The sequence below is a fragment of the Diadema antillarum genome, unplaced genomic scaffold (genome assembly GCF_040938485.1).
Source record: "Diadema antillarum isolate AM-2024a unplaced genomic scaffold, OU_Dant_1.0 seq00001437_RagTag, whole genome shotgun sequence".
Lineage (NCBI taxonomy): Eukaryota > Metazoa > Echinodermata > Echinoidea > Diadematoida > Diadematidae > Diadema > Diadema antillarum.
Window position 1 is genome coordinate 79,101 of NW_027272187.1, and position 20,682 is coordinate 99,782.

General features: G+C 37.5%; 1 protein-coding gene across 1 annotated transcript; it reads right to left on the reverse strand.

Annotated features, from left to right (window-relative positions):
- Window positions 1-1,982: 1,982 nt before the first annotated feature.
- On the reverse strand, window positions 1,983-18,666 carry LOC139709468 (protein SDA1 homolog). Its single transcript, XM_071621429.1, has 17 exons — window positions 18,525-18,666; window positions 16,680-16,784; window positions 15,158-15,256; window positions 14,343-14,525; window positions 13,760-13,860; window positions 13,143-13,200; window positions 12,340-12,414; window positions 11,871-11,972; window positions 10,996-11,068; window positions 10,200-10,361; window positions 8,847-8,982; window positions 8,083-8,257; window positions 7,012-7,150; window positions 6,079-6,275; window positions 4,838-5,026; window positions 3,022-3,183; window positions 1,983-2,276 (listed from the first exon to the last, which is right to left on the reverse strand). The coding sequence occupies exons 1-17, from the start codon at window positions 18,612-18,614 to the stop codon at window positions 2,226-2,228; spliced, it is 2,097 nt and encodes a 698-aa protein (XP_071477530.1). The 5' UTR covers window positions 18,615-18,666; the 3' UTR covers window positions 1,983-2,225.
- Window positions 18,667-20,682: the final 2,016 nt, after the last annotated feature.

Genomic DNA, 20,682 nt, shown 5'->3' on the forward strand with positions numbered 1-20,682 from the left:
GACTGACAATGGAAGGTACGCTCCCAGCAACCTCCCTGATGTTCATTCAAGCTTAGCGCCAGTGGTCTACGCACTACCAATCAGTGACAAGGATGTCACGCACTGACCGATGAGATCACTCCCTCGTTGTTAGGGGTGGAGTCTATCAGCGGCGCTAAATCCAAATCTGCGGACACGTTTCTGTTCCGTTGAAAGTCGGAAAATCATTGCCCAAAAAACACTATTTTTCTTGTCTTTGCATTGATTATTTAGCTTCGAAATTTCAGCATATAATAGAAGATACACTAAGCTACAAAATCAAGTCAAAAACAGAAATCCGAACATTTTGACGGATTTTGATGATCTGACTTCACACTCGATTTTCTCGGCTCACCCGCTAGCGACTTTAGGATCCTTTTGTTGTAGCTGGTCACATATGTGTAACTCCATGTAGGCAACAACCAATAACACAAAAGTTGAGAGTCCACTGTACATGGTCATTTCAATACACTTTGATTTTAATAAAGATTCATTTTCGGCATCACTGTGCTCAGTCATCACAATACATTTCACAAAAATGGAGAAGAAATTCTCTATGCCCTCACAGTGCATCAGTACATACTGAACTGCATCATACATGAAACAAAAAAAAAAGTTATTGTAACATGTCTAAAATCCATGCTGCATCAAAACCCTGACAGGTTGGGCAGTGAAGCTGCATCATTCACTAATGCAATTTGTTTTCACTTCATCAGTTCATAGGGTTGACCTGCATGGGGGGGGGGGGGGGGGGGGGGGAATCCCTTTAAATAAAAAAAAGAAGAACATTAAAATGCCACAGCATGATGACATCACGAGAATCCCCTATAGCAATGTGTCTTAACTCTAGTAATCTTCACATTGACATATGAAATTTGAAGCCGCTTTGGCAGGTTGTTGTTGGTTTTTTACTTCATAAATTAAGCTGTATACCCACTGGCATGGGATATTATTGTAAAACCAGGAAATTTCGCATGCATAATAATTTTGCAAATTTTTCATGAGCCAAGATTTGTCATGTTAAAAATGCATGCAAAAGTTCTTGTAAGTTCTCAGAATCCGGCTCCCCCCCCCCCCCCCTCGATGTTTCATGCTATAATTCTGTAACGTACAACTTTTGAGACCAAATTTGCAACGTCCACGCATGTTTTTTTTTTTAACGGCATGTCGCCCCAAAACAGGCACAATTTTGTGATTTTGTGTACATTTTCTATGGAAAACAGTGCTCTGTCATGAAAGTCATAAAAACCTGATTATTTTTACAATTAATCACTTTCATTGATTAACTTTATGCTGATTATGGTAGAAAAGTGGTCAGTGGCAATTTCTAATAAAAAAAAAGAATAAACAAAAGTTGAAAAACAACAAAATACATAAGAAATTCTGAAAACAATAAAATACATAGTGTAAGAATTGAAATGGGTTTTGGAAGTTTTTGTGTACAATTGTTGAATATGATAAAACAGATTTACAGACCAAAAAAAAAAAAAAAAGATTCTCAACGCTTTAAATTGGGCTAAAATATGATCTTGAGCTTAATCTGCATAATTACTTAATTGAAATTAGCAAAGCCAAAAAAAAGCCTAGCCTGATTAGGGTTAAGTCACTTTGGCATTTTCTGGCATAGTCCTGTCTTCACATTTCCTCAAGGGCACTACTCCTGTCTGTCTACTGCAACATTAATCCTGCTGAAAACTCCCCATTTTGATTGTGTTACTGGGCTGTGTGAAATCAGCTATAACTCTGTAGGAAGATGAGTGATGGATGAGCGCAAGGATAATCATTATAAATGTCTGCCTGGTCCATACCCTGGCCCATGTATCCATGCAGTCTTTTATATTGGTCATGGTCATACAGTTGGGCACAGTTGCTGAGCAAAAATATTGCGAAAATAATCAGATAAATGAATAAACAAATGCCAATGCACAGCTCTGCTTTAAATTATCAAATTATAATTCCTTCCCATAGTCTTTCATATTGCCAAGGCAAGTAATGTCCCAGGAGTCCAGTCCGGGTTCGGAGACCGGATCGTGGTGGCCTCTGGCTGCCCTTGGGGCTGGACATCAAGGATACGCCCCTCCTTCCCTGAGGAATCTGAAGATGATGCATGGAAAGATCACCAGCCCTCTGCACTAAGGCTTGTGTTCTCAGGATGAGGAGTACGCATTGTTCAACCGCAAGTTTGTGGTACATGGAAGGCCATGTCTTCAGTGTTTGAGTTTCTTTGCTCTCTTCAACAGTGAGTCTCTCAGTGCAATCTAGAATAGAGATAGGTATAGTTAAAGGTGTTACGAGAATGACATGGCACAGAACAACAACCAAACATGAGAGCATCAGATTGTTGGATCATTTTTAGTGTCTGTTCCGTAAATGTGAACAACATCACTGACAACAAAAATGTAATAGACTTACGGATATAAATACAGACGAAGTAATTTATAAACCTATTTCTGGATAAATTTCAGGGGAGGTAGTAAATAGATGGAGCTATTGTAGATGACAATATATATGGATGACAGACAAATACATGGTGGTACAAACAAGTTTTTTCTTAGGTTAATATAGAAAAATCTGTAGAAGCAGATCGAGTAAAGAGACAAATCTGTTTCCAAGGGAATCCCACACTTGTGCCTAAGTACACTCGGATAGACACATACGCTCCAAAAACATAGATTATCCATGTCTTCTATTCTTCAATTCATGAAGTCATCAACTTCAATTCTTCGAATCATCAACCTGTCTGAAACATGTTGGGCAAAAATTATATTGCTATGCTCTGTTCTGACATGTTTTCCACACTTTGCTACAATATGTATGTTATTTGTATGTAGCAGGAAAGTGCTTTTGTAAGCAATTGCCCATCATGCACAAAAAAAGAGGTAAACAAAAAGGTGCTCAAAATATGTTCATCCTAGAATAATGCACCCTTTTCTTGTCTCACTCGTGATACATGTCTCTATGCACATTCATAATTTTTCTAAATTTCTGATGCTACAAACATACCTGTTTTTCTTTGAATGATCGTTTGTGCTTGGACTTGATGTTGAATTTCTGCTTCATCATCATGTAGGGCTTGTTCTTCTTTTTCTGCTTGTTGGTGGTGCTAGCATGGGGGTTCATCTTCTGCTTCTTGGGGCCAAACTTTTCTCGCCCTTCCCTGCCAGCCTGGAAAACAAACATAAAAAAAAAACATGAACAGAACAAAGCAAAAAAGATTTCCAAACAAGAAACAAAGATCTAATGAAAACACGTGGAGGAAATAAGAAATCAAATGGCATAATACAATCCATGTCTAGCCGCATTACAAACATCTGACGTTCCTGAACTATTATCCTGTGTGCAAGGAATATACAAACTGCAAACAGCAGCAAGTTTTGACAAAGTTTTCACCCTGCACAGCTTGCAAAAGAGCATATTAAAGGAAAGTGCAGAAAAATGAGCATAAAACAGAAACTGTAATCCCCTCACTCAAGTAAATTTCTTCAAACCTATGACAATGTTATGAGCAAGTTGTGGTTTTTGTTTGACATTGAAAGATTTATTCTTCAGCAACATAAATTTCTCAAAGTATCACTTTTGACTCTCCCATACATTTCATGATGAACTGAACTGGGCTTACATGTAACTGGAGCACGCTCAAAGTACAATTGTATATGATTGGTGAGGCGGCAAGACCTTGTTATGTCAAATTTGGGTGAGAAATCGCTTTTTTTTTGATGGATTATCTGATAATCACTTATATAATGTCCTGTCCAAACCCTAATTGTCTTACTCCAAAAATGAAGCCACCAGAGTATGATGAAGGAAAGCCAATCCTATCCATTATACCGTATGTCCCAAAAAAAATTACAATGGGGCCCTACGCCATGATATCTTTAAAAATGTTGCATCAATCTAAATACAAATTCAGGGTATGAAACTATAACTCATTGTCCACATCTTACAGAAAACCCCATTCGATTTGCTTCAGTGGTCAAAAGAGAAATGAGGAATTTTGTAGAGGATGTCGGGAATCTCTTTTGTCCAAGTTCTGTCTATTGTTCACACACAAAATCATCGAAGTGCTAAACTTGGAAGAATCAGACTCATGACATGCTTTACTACAATCCCCATTTTTCTGTGACCGCTTAACCAAATCGAATGGGGATTTCTGCAAAATAGAGCTAAGATGTTATATTTAAAGACCCTGAAGTAGCATTGAAAAAAAAAAATAATCATATTGGATGTTATCAATGCGAAAATCTGATTGTAATTTCTGTGGGACATACTGCAGTATGTCCCTCAAAAATTACAATCAAATTTTCGAATTTATAACATCCAAAATGATCGACCTGTCTGAGTGTTACTTCGGGGTCTTAAAATATTACATCTTAGCTCTATTTTGCAGAAAACCTCATTCAATTTGGTTAAGCGGTCACAGAGAAATGTAGATTGTTGTAAAGCATGTCATGAGTCTAATTTTTCCAATTTGAGCAATTCAATGCTCTAGTGCGTGAATAATAGACAGAACTTGGACAAAAGAGATTCCCGACATCCTCTACAAAATTCCTCATTTCTCTTTGACCACTGAAGCAAATCGAATGGGGTTTTCTGTAAGATGTGGGCAATGATTTATAGTTTCATACCCTGAATTTGTATTTAGATTGATTCACTATTTCTAAAGATATCATTGCGGGGGGTCCCGTTGTAATTTTTTTGGGGACATACTGTAGTGCTTTGGCTGCCATGTTTTTTTCGCTCTCCTGAGCATTTTACATATTTGAGATACGAGGTTTTGTCCCCCGCTATAGTGATATAAGAGAGAAAGAATATTGCTTGCCATAATGGTAGCCATCCTGGTCTCCTTGTCATGTCTGGGTTTAGACTGGATCGACTCAATCTTCCTCAACGGCAGCAATTCCCCTCCTTCTCTGTCATCCGTGCTGATCTCGACATGTTTCCGTTTTCGACCGGACTTGACTTTGTTGGAAAACGCCACCTCCTTCCTCATCTGTTCTGTCCGAATGGCCTGTGAAGAATTTCATTTGTCAATTTATTTTTTTCAAACAGAGCAGACAATTATCTCCACTCATTTATTCCTTATGTTATGTAATCATATGATGATTCATCTATCACTTTACCGTTTTCCCCCTGAAGTTTGTTCTGACATATGGGTTGGAATACAGGAAGTGAAGAAAAGAAGAGAAGAAGGGAATTAAAAGGAAAGAGAATGAAAGATAAAGGGACGAAGAAAAGGAAAGGACAGAAAAAAAGAGAAGGGAAAAAAGAACAGAAGGGATGGATGGGAAGGACGGGAGAATGTACACAGAAGTGGAAGACGCTTAATACATTTTCAGTAAGTACTGACTCCTCCCCACCCCCTAAAAAAAAAGAGACAAAATTGGGAGCATAACTGACACTTTAAAAAGAGACCATCTATCACTGCACTCCATACCACATCAAAGACTTGAAGGCATTGGTAATTACACTCTGACTTCTTCACAGACTCAGCACCACATAACCGGTATTCTTGGTATCGCCAATACCTAGGAGCTCTGCGCAGAGCAGCGTTTTAGATGCATTATGGGATAGCTCCGGAGAAAAACTTGCCCCGGTTTTGGCTGCACATGCACTAAGATCACACTCTGTCTTTATCCAGGGGTATTTTTTGTTGAAGATTTCTTCGCTTTTCATCAAGTGACCAGCACATTGAAGCCCTGCAGTAGTGAACCATGACTCTAGTGACCACAAATTGGTAACGTACATTGTAGAAACTTTCAACTCTTTTAAGCTGAATTATAGCCAAGAAAAAAAGGGGATAACAATGGAAAAGTAGACAAATATTAAACTCCATTGAATCATATGGGAACTGAGACTTACGCAAGACAACCAGAAGCGAACAATGGCACCAAGGAATCCCACAGTGCATCTGTGACAGGGCTCTTCAGTGTGCGCAGAAAGTTTTTTTTGGGGGCGATACCGAGAATTGATGAGCTACCCCATGGTTTATGTCAGGATAGTAAATCAATACATCCACTGCCCACATTTCCAAGCAATCTACTCTAAAAGTAGTAAGCATACCTGAAAGTCTTCTTGTGTCAGAATCTTCGTCTGGCTGATGGCTGCTGCCCTCTGCAGTCTCTCCTCTGCGGTCAGGCTGGCGGCTGGATTCTCCGCCCCCTCCCTCTCGATGACCTCCTCGTCTGACGAGTGCACCACATCGTGCCAGCTCCCATCGCTGCCATCATCGTCGGAGTCGCTGGCCGTCTCCCATCCATCTGCAGGCACATTTCACAAACACACATACAGAATTTCATAAGACCCAACTCTGAAAATGAGGCATAGCTTGCAAGCATGATAAGCACTTTTAAATGTACAATATAATCCAGGAGACACAGTTGATTCATCCATACACAGCACTTGCTTCCTATATCTACCTTCAAAGTTTCTACAAGACATACAAACTAAATTTGGACATGATAATGTTGTTTTCTACTAGAAGCAGTGGTATCCAAATTCATGTATTACAGGCTGGATATGAGATATGAATGAATTCCACATTCTTTCTTTCTCAAGACATCCAGCCATCCCATGCAGAGAGAAAACAATCTACTCTCATAAATATCCTGTCCAAAACAATACCAACTGTAGGAGGTCTTGCAACAATACTCTTCTGCAGTAATGCTGTGTATATACTCATCCTATGTAAAATACTCCTGGAAAATATTGAATATACAATGACAGAATTTTCCCTGTTACCAATATATCAGATTGGTACATCAAACATTGTTTGACATGACACACTGTTATGACATGTATAGTGCTGACCCATCACACAGCATACCACATAACAATCTGACAATATACAATTAGGAACATAATGGACAGTGATACCAGTAAACATTGGATATTTTGGGCAAATAATAGTTCTCAGCCAATCGTTTGACCAGCATCCATATCACATATTTATAAATGTTGGTAGTCCAGGACTTGTAGAGTCATATTTCTCTGTACCTTTCTTTTTCTGGTCAGCTTCCTCCTGTTCCCCTTCTGCAGGATTTTGCAAGACTTCAGCCCCTGAAATGAAATCAGGTGCAACCAGCTCTCCGTAGTCCTTAGCTCTAACATCTGTAGACTGCTCAGTGGGTTTGCCCTGCACAGGATAGGATCAAGATGAAATAACTTTGTAGTATTTGGTGCAAAATAAAAGCAGAAACTGACTAATGGGAATTCTTTCATGTTCTTTACAAGCTTGTATAGACAATGATTTGTTTCAATAAAATAATAACAAAACACACTGATGATGTACTGAGTTGTTTGTACTTCTTATTTCAGCCAGAAATAAAGCATAATGCCTATACTATTTGTGATGCATGAAAAAGGTTGTATTCATCTGCAACACCATCACCGACCCGGCAACAAAGCCAAAGGGCTTCATAACTTCCCTCTGAAGCTGTGGTATGACCTAAACTACATCTGTACCCTCTCTGCAATAACTGGCCAATGTCTACATAAATGGAGATTCATGAATAGTCTGATATATAGACTGAAGAAGGTTCTGAAATACACTGTACTACATCTTTTTATCTAGCCTCATCCATATTGTGAAATTCTACTTTTAAACAAAAAGAGAGTTTGATAGATGATTGATTAACATATTCTTAATCAAGAATAGTTTGTTCCAAATATTTCTTCTATGTTTGCAGGAACTATTCATCTACGTAGACACGTTTTCTATTGTTTGTTTGGAGAATATACTGTCCTGATCAAGAAAACGTTGATAGGAAGCATAGTATCCCTGAGGTGACATGACCTTTATCTAAAGTATTATTTATATTAATTTTCAGGAGAGCAGGAAATGCTTTCATTTTCACAAAATAACATCAGTGTTGACATCAAATAAGATAGAAGCATTGTTACAGATTACATTTTATAGGTGAACGTTCTGGAACTCAAATCAGTATTTTTCGATATTCAAAATTGATCCAGCGTTTTTTTCTATATACATGCTAAAGGAGATATTAGGTCTTGTGACCCCGCGGACAACGTGTCACAGGGGCCCAGTTCCTCAATCTGGGTCCTCACCCTGTCCTTCCGATGAAGCAGCTCAGGGTTGATATTTCGGAAGAGCTGGATGAGAGAGCGTGAGGCGGCCATGACGGCCTTGTTGCGGTAGGTCTTATACTGGGCCAGGTCCTGAAGCAGGTCTGGGCTGATGGCCAGCGGGCACCGGATGCAGATCTCTCGCACTGCGTTCAGCCTGCCAACAAACAGAGGAGAACATTAAATTTAATATATCTCTCACGTCACAATAATCTCCCCTCCTCTTCAGAAGGAATGAAGGAATACAAAAAAAAAAAAGGCTACTAGAGTACATACTAATATCCCTCACATTTGCCCTTATAGACACGAATCAAACAATTTGAAATAAAAAAATGCACAAGTAAATGTTCATCATTTTAAATTCACAGCAGTACTAAAGGTATTTCCTCATATCTTGCATAACACTGATTTGATTTGTTTTCTTTCTTCATATTTTTGTCCGAGTCAAGATTATAACACACAGCACACTGAAGCTGCTGTTCAGACATGCCAACCAATCCTTCCAGCAATGCAACTGACATGCTCAGCATGATTTGTCACCAAAATATATCCAAGATGTGAACATATTATGAAGATGACACTAATTATCAGTGGTTTTTCTTTTACTGTGGCACAAAAAGGAAAGCTTGTTAGTACACATTGCTAACTGTCACTCGACCCTGATTACTAATGGCCAAAAAACAGGGAAAATTATGGATATAACATAAGCACTTTGGAGATAGATGATGAAAGAAAATAACCCTTACCCAACTGCCATGACTTCACTGGAGTTTCTCTCAGTCACAAAGTTGTTAACGAGAGTCCTGAGAACTGATGAAATGATGTCTGGTGGAACAAGGTCATGGGTTGCTTGGGCAGCAAACAGCAGAATCTTTGTAACCTCTGAATAAATATAATCAGAAAAAGAACAGATGGAAATACTCTATGCTGAGAGTTTTCTTTTGTTCTGTTTTTTGTCACCCCATGTGGTATCAGTTGTTGGCATTCAATGCATAAGTGTATAGACAAGAGCTTTCGCATGCATTCTAATTACGCAACTCTTGGCTCTTTGTGAAATTCGCAGAAATGTCATGCAAGCGAAAACTTCTGGTTTTACAGTAATGGAACATGTGGGTATACAGCTGTAAGTGTGGCATGGAAATACTTTATCAGGAGTTTTCTTTTGTTCTTTTTTTTTTTTGTCGCCCCATGTGGTATTAGTTGTTATTAAAAATGATTGCTGGAAATGGATGAGGACAGATGAGTGGAAAGCTGAGAATGAGGGTAATCTTTGGCTCAAAATCTAGTTCAAGGCAGAACTACAGCGTAAAGGTGAGAGGAGGGTGAGAGAAAGGGAAGAGTATTCTTGTAGAGAGCTCTGAAAAGAAATATTAACCCATTGAGGACAGTTGATACTGCTACAACATGCATTTTCTCTAGACACCTGCCCCAGTGGGTCTGGACTCATCTTCAAAGGGTTAAAAGGAGCATGATGTATATTTCAGGCGGTCTACATTACCCATCTTCAAAACATCACTTTTATGCAAGCAAAAGTATCACAATATCAATACAAACCTGAAATACCCGTTTGTGCATGTCAGACACATGCGGACCAAGAAAACTACAATACAATGGGCCTTAAAATTTGCAAACCTAAGCCATTCCCTGCTAGATTCAGAAATTCTCATAGATGTTGTATAGGACACATCAAGTTGCCATAAACAAAAAGTTAACTAATGGCTACAGGTGCACTTTAAATAAGCACTATTCTCCAAACTCCAAAAGAGATACTCCAAAGGAGCTAAGTACTGCTGTCTGAACTGTCATGATGCAGGAAGAATCCACAAAAACTTAACAATCTGCCACCCTGAAAGTACTGGAAAACAAGAAATATTCGCGTAATGAAATTTTCACAAATTGGAGCAGACGGCCTTTTTTGCGGCATGAAATTTCCACATATTGCCACTGGCATTGAATGCATAAGTGTATAGACAACAACTTTAGCATGCATTTTAATTTGGCAAATCTTGGCTCCTTGCGAAAATTTCATGCAGGCGAAAATTTCTGGTTTTACAGTAATGGAACTTGCAAACACATGGGCATAGGTGTGAATGGCCTACCTCGCTGATGAGGCTGCATGAACCTCTGGAGGAAGGGGTAGAAGTTAAAGAGGAACAGATGGTGGATGCCGACCAGCCTGGAGATGAGGTTGATCATCATCAGCTTCACCTCAAACCTCTCTGTGGTCTTCTCAAGCTGCTTGAACAGTCGCTCGGCAAAATCTGTGAAATAGTAAGAAAATGTCTCCAGTAAAGTAACAGTAGAGTCTCCTTTGGTAGAATCTTTCCATGGGGAAAAAATGTGGAAGATTTCTTTTAATAGTAGTGATGCATCAGAGTTATCTTCCAGTACAGGCCGAGGTAGAATTACGCAAAGGACACACATAGAAAGTCCCAAATATCAAATATATGCCTGAAGCATTACAATTATAATACAAATATGAATGTACAGTATTTCTGTAATAATCAAAGCCTTTTAATACACCTAAACATACCACACAGACCAAAGACTAATAACAGGATGATGTCTGCATTGATATCATTACATAAGATAGACCATCAATATACAGTATAGCATACAGTGGACTCCCCTTAAAACAAAGTCCTCAGGACCAGCAGTTTTCTTTCGTTTAATTGAAATTTTGGTATAAATGAACAAATGTAAGCAATAAATAACAACAAGCAGACAATGATTATTGGGGCCTGAATTTTTACTTCCTTGTCACCAGAATTTCATTATAACCATGTTGGTTATAATGGAGTTCACTGAACTACTTCAAGGCACACAGTAATACAACCTGTATGCCATGTAAGGGGACAAGGACAACTCAAGATGAAAAGCTGCAGTTTGAATTACCTTGAGCATCGTGCACGAGATGAAGGGCAGAGAAGTTGAAGGCATCCTTCTTCTTCCTCTTCTTTTTGTGTTTCTGGAGGAGCAAAAGCATGCAACTGATGAACATACTCTGTATATGATCACATGCAGCATGTTTGTGAAGAATGACTCGTCCAAAAGTAAAATATGACTGCTTGGTTTACAAGCATATTCAAATCATATGCGAAAAATAATAATAGATGTTGTTTCTGACAAGACAGCTTGCCCAAAGCAGGCCTGACATGGTATCAAGAAATGCAAACAAAAAGAATTTGAAGTATTTAAATGCATTGAATATGTGCAGGTGTATGATGTAGCTTGTCTCATGTCCCAAAATTTTCAAGACACGAATCTTCGTAAGCGAGTGAATATACAAAGAATTTCTACTTGATTTTTTCATCGTTTCTATCTTCATTTTATACTATTTACATTCAATTCCATAACCACCACCATACGTTGCCACAGAAAATTATGGCTGGGTAGGTTGTGTTCCTACACAAGTTTGAATTTAATTTTTCAACCTCTTCCACAGTAGCCATCATTATCAGAATCTAAAACATACACTACATGTATATGCTAGAAACCAATGTGAAAAATGACTGCAAAGTCTTGTTGAGCTATTATGTACTCAAAACACATCTCGTATTTCCACTGATTCATACAAATACTTTTTGTTTTGTTTTGTGGCAGCTGTTTTCTGTAAACTGCAGTATGTCTGGGTACTTTTACAGAATTATAAATGGGGGACATATAAATTTAGACTATTGATACAACAAGTATAGTACCTCACTACAATTGTTAGGTCATTTCAAACTGTACTATAATAAAAACTGGTAGTTCATGACAGGTATACTCACTCGCAGAACCTGCAACGCCCTCTGTGTTTTCTTCTTTCTCTTCCGGGACTTCTTGTTGACCTTCTCAGCGATCAAGAGTTGCTTGGCTGATGGGCCTTCATCCTGCAGTGGCCAATACAACGACGAGAGACAAAGTCGGTCATCTGACATAGCACTTTAAACTATGAGTATGACAACACTCACGGATTTCATAGTCCGTGTGCATAATGCTTTATGAAAACAGTGTTAATTATGTGTCTTTTTATTTGGAATGTTTCTTGTTGTTGTTCAGATATGCAAACTGCCATGCAAACCCTATCAAATTGTGGTCTTGGTTAGTCCTTGGACTATTGATAAGGTTAGCCACTTTGTTTCAGCTACAAAGATCAGAAATTGGTGGATCTATTACAGACACTGTGCTATTTGTGACATTCTACCATGAAGTGCTTGATAAGAAAGCAATGAATTGATGTCAAGAGCAGGCATGTACCTCAGATTCACTGTCACTGTCATTTTCCTCATCTTCATCTGTCCCAAGAAAGAATTGAAGTGCTGTGACCATTATCTGTGAGAGGCAAGAGCAAAATGAAGAAGAAAAAAAAAAACAAAACCTCATCAGCTCTGAGATATATTCAGGCAGCATCCTAAATTATTTATAATATTGCATACTGATCTTTTACATGGCGTAAGTAAAAAAAAAAGGAATGTACAATCTAATTCAATATCAATTCATAGCTTCAATATTTCCCTCGAATCAACCTTTATAATTATATCAATAACCTGACAGGCAATCTTTGCAAGCCAAAGGCATGTCAGTAAGTCTGACAAATCTGATGGGAATTTTTTTTTTTCTGTGATTAAACAACCATTTCATACTTAAGTGAAAAAAAAAATATCTGCATAGCCTCCAATCTCAATTCAAAATAAATCATTATAACAAATTATATACTATTATATATTATCAGTTCACAGCAATCTGCATGGCAACACCTGTCACCTCGATTTTTCATTTCATAATTACTTTTTCATTTGATTATTAAATACTTTGATGTAGCTGCTATGCATTACATTTCTCTTTCACTTTAAAAAAAAAAGTTAAGAAAAAGCAGTCATTTTGTATATATGTACACCAAAAATGATATTCATTTCATCAGGAATTCTAAGTCTGCACATCTATACTATATAAACACAATCCTTACATCCTATATTATAGTACATATCTATGTGCAATCCCATACAGTGATATTTTCAGCAAAGTGTAATGAGGGAATTACATAACATTATGAACACTACCTTTGTCACTTTGGAGAAGCATGCTGTCACTATGACATTCACTGTCTTGGCATCGTTCCTGATTAGGGTGCAAAACACAAATACAACTTGGAAATTTTGGAAAATTTGATGAAGAAATGAGGGCACAGTAGGAACTACTGACAAGTCTTGAAGGTGATTGAAAAGCAAGCTCTATCCTGAGAATAACTGAGAAGATATACATGTAGAGCAACCTGAGCATAAGCCACAATCTATCTACACATATCTTTATTCAATATCAGCAATACATGGTACTCCTCCCCAATAGTGGGTGACTAATCCAGACCAGTCAATGCTTCAATATGTACATTTATAATGAACACTTTTTACATTTTTTATTCTTAATAACTACAGCACTGAAACATACAATTTTGATACTCGAACTAGTTACTACATACAGCTGTATGTATGATTGTGTACTACTTGAAAACTTGTATTTGGAAACTCATGTTAATTGCGGAAAGTGTGTCTGCTTGAACACGATCCTATCTTTGCAATCACTTTAACCAGTGGACATTACCATTCACTTGGTCTTTGAATACTAAACATAGTGCAAAAGAAGTATCAGACAGAGAACACCAGTGCGTCACAATTCTCACCATATGTTCTTCTTGTACAGTTCGATCATGACATCAAGCGACATTTTGGCTGCCACAGTATTGCTGTCCCTAAGCATGGTGTACATGAAGCTTTGTAGAGTCTGTCCAAGACAAAGCCAGGATTATGACAATCATGTAAACACATATCTGCATGCTCTTACACATAATTTTTCCCCTGAAAGTACTTGACTATGAAAGTTTCTTCATCAAAACTCTGCATTACATTCAATTTTACAGGCAAACTTTCATCGATCCTTTATCCATTGATTTGTCTTTTTCATTGATGTGACGATCAATAGCCCTAAACAAGTGAAAACATTGTACCCTGTATTGTCATAATATCAGATATTGCTTTTGGCTTCCTTTTCCCCTTCAGTAAGCTGCATTGGAAAGTAATCATTTGGATATAGAGTAAATATAGTGGACAAAAAGTGTAAATGTCAATACACTTAATATTTCTCAATTGATCTAAGACAGACTTTACAGTTATATGAATAAACGGAGAACGTGAAGAGTACACTTTGACTTTGCCAAATTGGATGCACACAGAAATTCCTGAGACAAAGAGAAAGCTTGGACTCACTGTGTTCAACTTGTTGTCCTTGCGCTTTGCATTAGTGCGTTTGATGTCATTCACAATGTGCTGGTACAGAGTCTTGCGCAGTACTTTGTCTTGGCAGCGGAACAGCTCAAAGAATAAACTCAGCAGACTGGTGGGGGAGACTAAGCCTCTATTCCTGAGCAATATGAGTCCTTTGCACAGTGTCTAAGGGTCAAATAAAGAAGCAAGGTGTCAAGATATCACAAAAATGTGGATGAAATAAAGGTTCACTGTTAAATGAAGAAAGGAGTCTTGGTAATCTTTGAACATTTGTGTATAAAAACAGTCATAACTCCTTATGCCTTCAAGAGCAAACGATTTCACAGACAAAAAAAAATATCCACATTTAACAATTTGCAACTAGCGTTCAACAGAGCAGGTGTTATGGTTATTAACATACCCTTCTTTTTGCAAACATATCAAAAGAATAAAAAAAAGAAAAGGAAAAAAGAGATGGCCAGTCGTGAGAATATTTTAGTAAGATTTCAGCAGCCTCATCATCAGCAGAATAAATACTGTAAATCTGCACAAGTCAAATCTGTTGGGACCACTAAAAGACCAAAACTAGTGTAAAGACTTATGTAAAACTCTTATTTGTGAAATACGGCCAGTACATATTTTGCATTAAAAAACAACAACAAATAATTCAACTTAGGCAAAGTTCAACTTGTGTGACTTTAATGCAGATTTGTGTGACTTGTATGCAGATTTAACCATTTATCACACCTGAATACAAAGGGCATGGACAAATCCTTCATGACAGCATGAATATATTTTGCCTACAGGCATACACTTACCATTCTCATGTCAGGATTAAGTACTGTGCTGTATGTTTGGAGGAGGTCTTTCAGCTGTTGGGGATATTCGGACAAATGTTCGGGATAGCAATGTGCAACCTGTAACATGAGTGGAATTAAAAGAAAGACATGAATTCATAAACTGGGGGCATTATCTACAACATCATTCTATTATATGCAGTACAAGCATTAATCATATATGAACAGAAAATAATTCATAGTTGTACATTGGATTCCAATTTTCTGATTTTTACATAGTCACATATACAAGTTACATATGGGTAATTCCATGAAGTTGGGGCAGTGTCCATGTAGCATCGTGATATTTGAAAAATACATTTCAGCATAACTCAATATTAATGATGCTATACATTTATTGTTTGTAGGCTTTACATTTGCATTGAGGCCACACATTTTCCTGGAAATTTTGTGCCATTCAGACTCAATTTTGATGAAGTTATTAAACAATATGTAACGGTGTCCTGTAGCATCGGGACGTGTCCATGTAGCATCGTGATATTTTAAAATTTGGTCCTAAGAGACAAATTATGGCAATTAGCTTGACCAAAATTTGATGCAATATGCATATTTACTAGATTAGTCAGATAGCTAAATATCTCAAATTTCCTGTACACAGTTTTAATTTTAAAAGAAAATTACAAAATGTATCACGATGCTACGCGGTGTCCTTTTTTGTTACATTTGGTGGACACCGCGTAGCATAGTGACACATTGTGTAAATTTTCTTGTAAAAGTAAAACTGTGGAAAGGAAAGTTAAGATATTTAGCTATCTGACTAATCTAGTAATTATGCATATTATATCAAATTTTGGTCAAGCTAATTGCATTAATTTGTCTTTTAGGACCAGATTTTAACTATCACGATGCTACATGGACACGTCACGACGCTACAGGACACCGTTACATTTTTTTAAGATAACTTCATCAAAATTGAGTCTGAATGGCACAAAATTTCCAGGAAAATGTATGGTCTCAATACAAATGTAAAGCCTATAAACAATATATGTATAGCATAATTAGTATTGAGTTATGCTAAAATGTAACACTTTGTGCCCCAACTTCACGGAATTACCCATATATATATATGAGTTATCACCAAACTTGCGAGTGGAGTATCTGATATGATCGTGTGTAGACTGGGATATGCCTTACATTTGATTGCTAATCAATGCGAGGATTCAATTTAAAAATTTCAAACTCTGCTGACTGAGCTGTATCAATGGTGTTTACACTTGTAGATGGATGAAGAAAGTCCTGAAAAAAGGCATTCATCATCAAAACATCTATGAACGAAGCATTTCAGAAATATATGTAGTACAAGTAACATTACCGTCTGTGGGATAACTTGAGTGGAGTCTGATAAATAGATCTCTTCACTCAGACTGTCCCTCTGGAAAAGCATTGAACAATCATAAATCATGTGTAATATCAATTCAACAGCTTTATTTTCACACAATATAAAAGACACTGATGGACCACTGCTGGTACTGTATTACAATACCTGGCATAAAAACATGATCAACTCATCCAAACTCTTGGAGTACACAGATGGCTTCATCTGAAAAACTTGCAGGGTGGACTGGTAGTGTCGGTACTGTTGAAGAAACTGTATTCAAGATAAAAATAAATGCATTTGCAACTCATTTTTTAGCAGCATTTTATTTTTTGACCAGCAATCTAGCAAATTAGATTTTAATCATTATTCTTCACTAGAGTCAAGATTGTTATCATTATCAATAATCATTATTGTAATCATTACTGGACTTGCCAGTTTACTGATTATCTATTTGTTTGCTTATTGGGATGATGATAATTCATGCAACTACTTGAACCCTTCAAAGACTCGTACAACTCAGACCCCCCTGAAAGTAACAGAATAGTCAAGTTGATTGTGGTCACTCTCACAGAAGAAAAAGAAGAAGAAAAAGAAGATAAAGAAAAGAAGAAGAAGAAGAAGAAGAAGTAGTAGTAGTAGTAGTAGAAGAAGAAGACCTACATGCTACACGTAAAATAGAATCAAACTCAAACAAAATTACACAGTGAGATAAATTTACACAATGTCAATGCAGCAAATTACAGATGCAGAGACATGGACCCATATTATGGCCATGGATGCATGTCAAACGACATGTTCAGTTTGAATATGATACTAGTAGACCCTATTCCATAATATAGAGCCACTATCCATAACTACTAGATATATTTATACAACACCTCAGAATGATGTCGAATTGTGATTGGCCAAGAACATGTCACATGACATTCAATAGAAAATACCTATCAAACTCATTGAGAGTGACAGCCATACAATAGGCCCCTGGCATGGGCCTATAGCACGGCTCGAAGGTACTATAGCACGGCTTCGCGGGGGGCTACTAATGCATGGCCGCTCACAGAGTTCTGTGGCTCACACCCGTACTACATTGTACAGTGTACGTGCTGGCCGGCTGCGCTGCGCTGCCGGTAAGTCTCACAGACCAGGCGCGGCGGAGTACTGCAACGTTAACGTGTACGCGCAGTTACTTTACCTAGCTAGTTGCATGTATCGCGGCCTGTATACACCTAGCGGTACTGCTGTGTTTTTACTTTTGACTCTGATCTGCTACGTGGACCACAGTGATCCCAACATCAAGACTTCATTTCAAGTTGAGAAACCGTAATTTGATTATTTTTCTGTGTTTTTATACAAAATCATTTTCGGAAATAGATAAAGTCTAGACCTACTACTAGATCTACCGACATCTCAGATCGACCTAACAGCCAGGCCTAACTCGATCTAACGTTAGCGTAGAATGGGTATAGACCCTGCGGAGTTCGTGATTCCTGTGACTGTGTGGTCGAATCATGACGAGTGTTTGAAAGCAGTACACAGGGTGGTTTACAATTCTCTGCCTAATTGTTACATTTATTTTTGGGCCTTCCTGAGTTGGCGGTCACTAATTTTGTATTGTGATTGTGGACAAGGTGTTGTATAAAACGAATAATTTATGATTTTGTTCGTGCATTGGGGCACGTAATACCGCACTCGGCGCGAGATTCGCCACTGGTCTATTCAACGCGGCGCTACGCGCCTTGTTGAATAGACCAGTGGCTCATCTCGCGCCTCGTGCGATATTCGTGCCCTATGCACTCACAACTCATAAATTATTCGTATACTATATGGAGAGCGTATCTGCCTGAATCTGAATGTAGATTCTAGTTCTCTATACATACATTGTACATGTACAAACTGGTTGATATGCCATATTTGGGACATGCACACATCACACACACCAACGTTTATGGATGGGACAACACAATCGTCATCCCGAACTCGTCGCCAAAAGAAGTACTGAAAAATACTTACTTCTTCAACGTACGACTCTGGATCTCGCTTGATGACATTTTGCAGCTGAGGCAAATTATCGGGGAGTTGATTTCTGTTTTTATCACTCATGCTGACAGCAAACACAGCATTTCAGTGTGAACTGCTACACGCTGATAGTGAACTGGTCGTGTCGTGTGTGCTGGGGGTTGAAGTGTTTCGCAATAGTACGCTTTTACTGCATTCATTGCACACACACGCACGTGGCGTGAAACCAAACGCAAAGTCGTCTATGGTAGGCGGCGAGTTACGTGGGAGGCGATGGGGCACCACACCAGTCAAGGAGGTTCTGTAATTATCAAACCTCTTTGACACCAGTACATAAACATTCACCGAATTTCGCAATTGTAATACTGTACCGAAGGCGAAGTGAAACTTTTGTTAGCGTATAGGATACGCTGTTTCTTTATCATTTATTGGACAATACACGATCTACATGTATTTCTTTTTCTTTTTGGGGTGATGTTCGTTTAAACACAAATTTCCACTGTATAAATCCGAAAATGAAATAGGGTTCGTTGATCCGAACATTTGAGGCTTCATTTCAAAGGCAATTAAATTACAGGGTATACTTGTAGTTGTATTCCGAAGGTACAGAATATATGTACACAATCGTTACTCCAAAGGTTCGTTTAATAAATAAAAATAAAAATAATAAAAATAAATAAAGATAAAAAATAAAAAATAAATAAATGAAGTTTGTTAATATTCCGAAGGTTCACTAGTTACATACGATTTATACGAATATTACTGTAAGAAGTCCCTCATGAAGTCAGGGTAAAACTAAATGCATTGTTATTAATTGCATCCACAGTACAATACAGTACATTGTATAGGAATTTTCTTTTCAAAATCTTTGCAAATGTAAACTGTATAAATTCTCTCCACTTTAATTCTGTTTACTCAGAGCAAATTAAGTTTAATGCAGGTCTTACTGTGAAAAGCAAAATGTGTGCATATCTACAAGTGTGGGTTTGCTATATCTCATAGTTCGTGCATACTGGAGATACTATTGATCTGTGCATGAGCACAAATAAGGGAAATTCAACAATGCTTCAGAACTACATTGTACATTTCGTTACAATATTCAGTTCAACGTTGTAGTCAATTTCAAAAATTCACTGTAGGCCTATATATATAGTTAACAACAAAATTATTCATACCCCTGAGAAATTAGTTTTGAGCAGATTTCTTACAAGTGAAGGATGGAGTGCTGGTGATGGGGTGTTAACTTTTTACTCTTATTCGACCTCTATAAATTGACATTAATTCCAGTTTCACCTCATTTGCATAAGAATAGAAATGTCAAGATATAACACCCAATCACCATCACTCCATCCTTTACTTGTGAGAAATCTGCTCAAAACTAAAAATTTCCCAGGGGTATGAATAATTTTGTTGTTAACTGTATATATAATACAATTGTATATATATATATACACATATACACTCAGCTTGAGAGGCTAAAAAGGGTCACTTTCAGACCAGAAAAACAAAACAAAACAAAACAAAACAAAACAAAACAAAAACTGATGGAAGTGCAGATACAGTGGAAACTCCAGTATAACGAGATCCTTGGGACCAAGACATTTTGTTCTTTTTATCAGATATTTTGTTATATTAGTAGTCAATAAACAATACAAAACAAAGGAAATACATTCATTGGGACCAGAGAAATTAGTTTGTTATATCAGGTACAGTACAACATATTTTGTTATATCAGATCTCTTTATATCATGTTTCCACTGTATTAATAAGTCATACGCTCACACACATCTACACACATACCCACAAACAAACCAGAAAGCACACACTTTTATACATAATAGACAAAATCAGACTGTCCAGAGATCCTGTGTTAGGTTCAAATCTAATTGCTTTGATCAAATATATTCTCTTTCATTCATAGGACTGTAGTCAAACATACACGTACATGTATATCAGTAAAAGTCTGTATACATATACATAAAAGTATTATATACAGTGTATGTATAACAGAATTAATTTTGGCTAATGTCTGTCAAGATGACTATAGGACAGCATACCTCTCTTACAGTGCACTCCCATTATAATGAACACGGCTATAACAGACTTCCGGTTGTAACAAATTCCAATTACAACAAAATTAAAATTTAGGTCC

Excerpts from the sequence above, each read along its gene's own strand:
- LOC139709468 (XM_071621429.1), bottom strand. The coding sequence starts at position 18,614 with ATGAGTGATAAAAACAGAAATCAACTCCCCGATAATTTGCCTCAGCTG. Across the intron at positions 14,526-15,157 it reads TTAATCCTGACATGAGAATG|ACACTGTGCAAAGGACTCAT; the intron begins GTAAGTGTATGC and ends TTTGACCCTTAG. Across the intron at positions 5,027-6,078 it reads TGACACAAGAAGACTTTCAG|GCCATTCGGACAGAACAGAT; the intron begins GTATGCTTACTA and ends AATTCTTCACAG.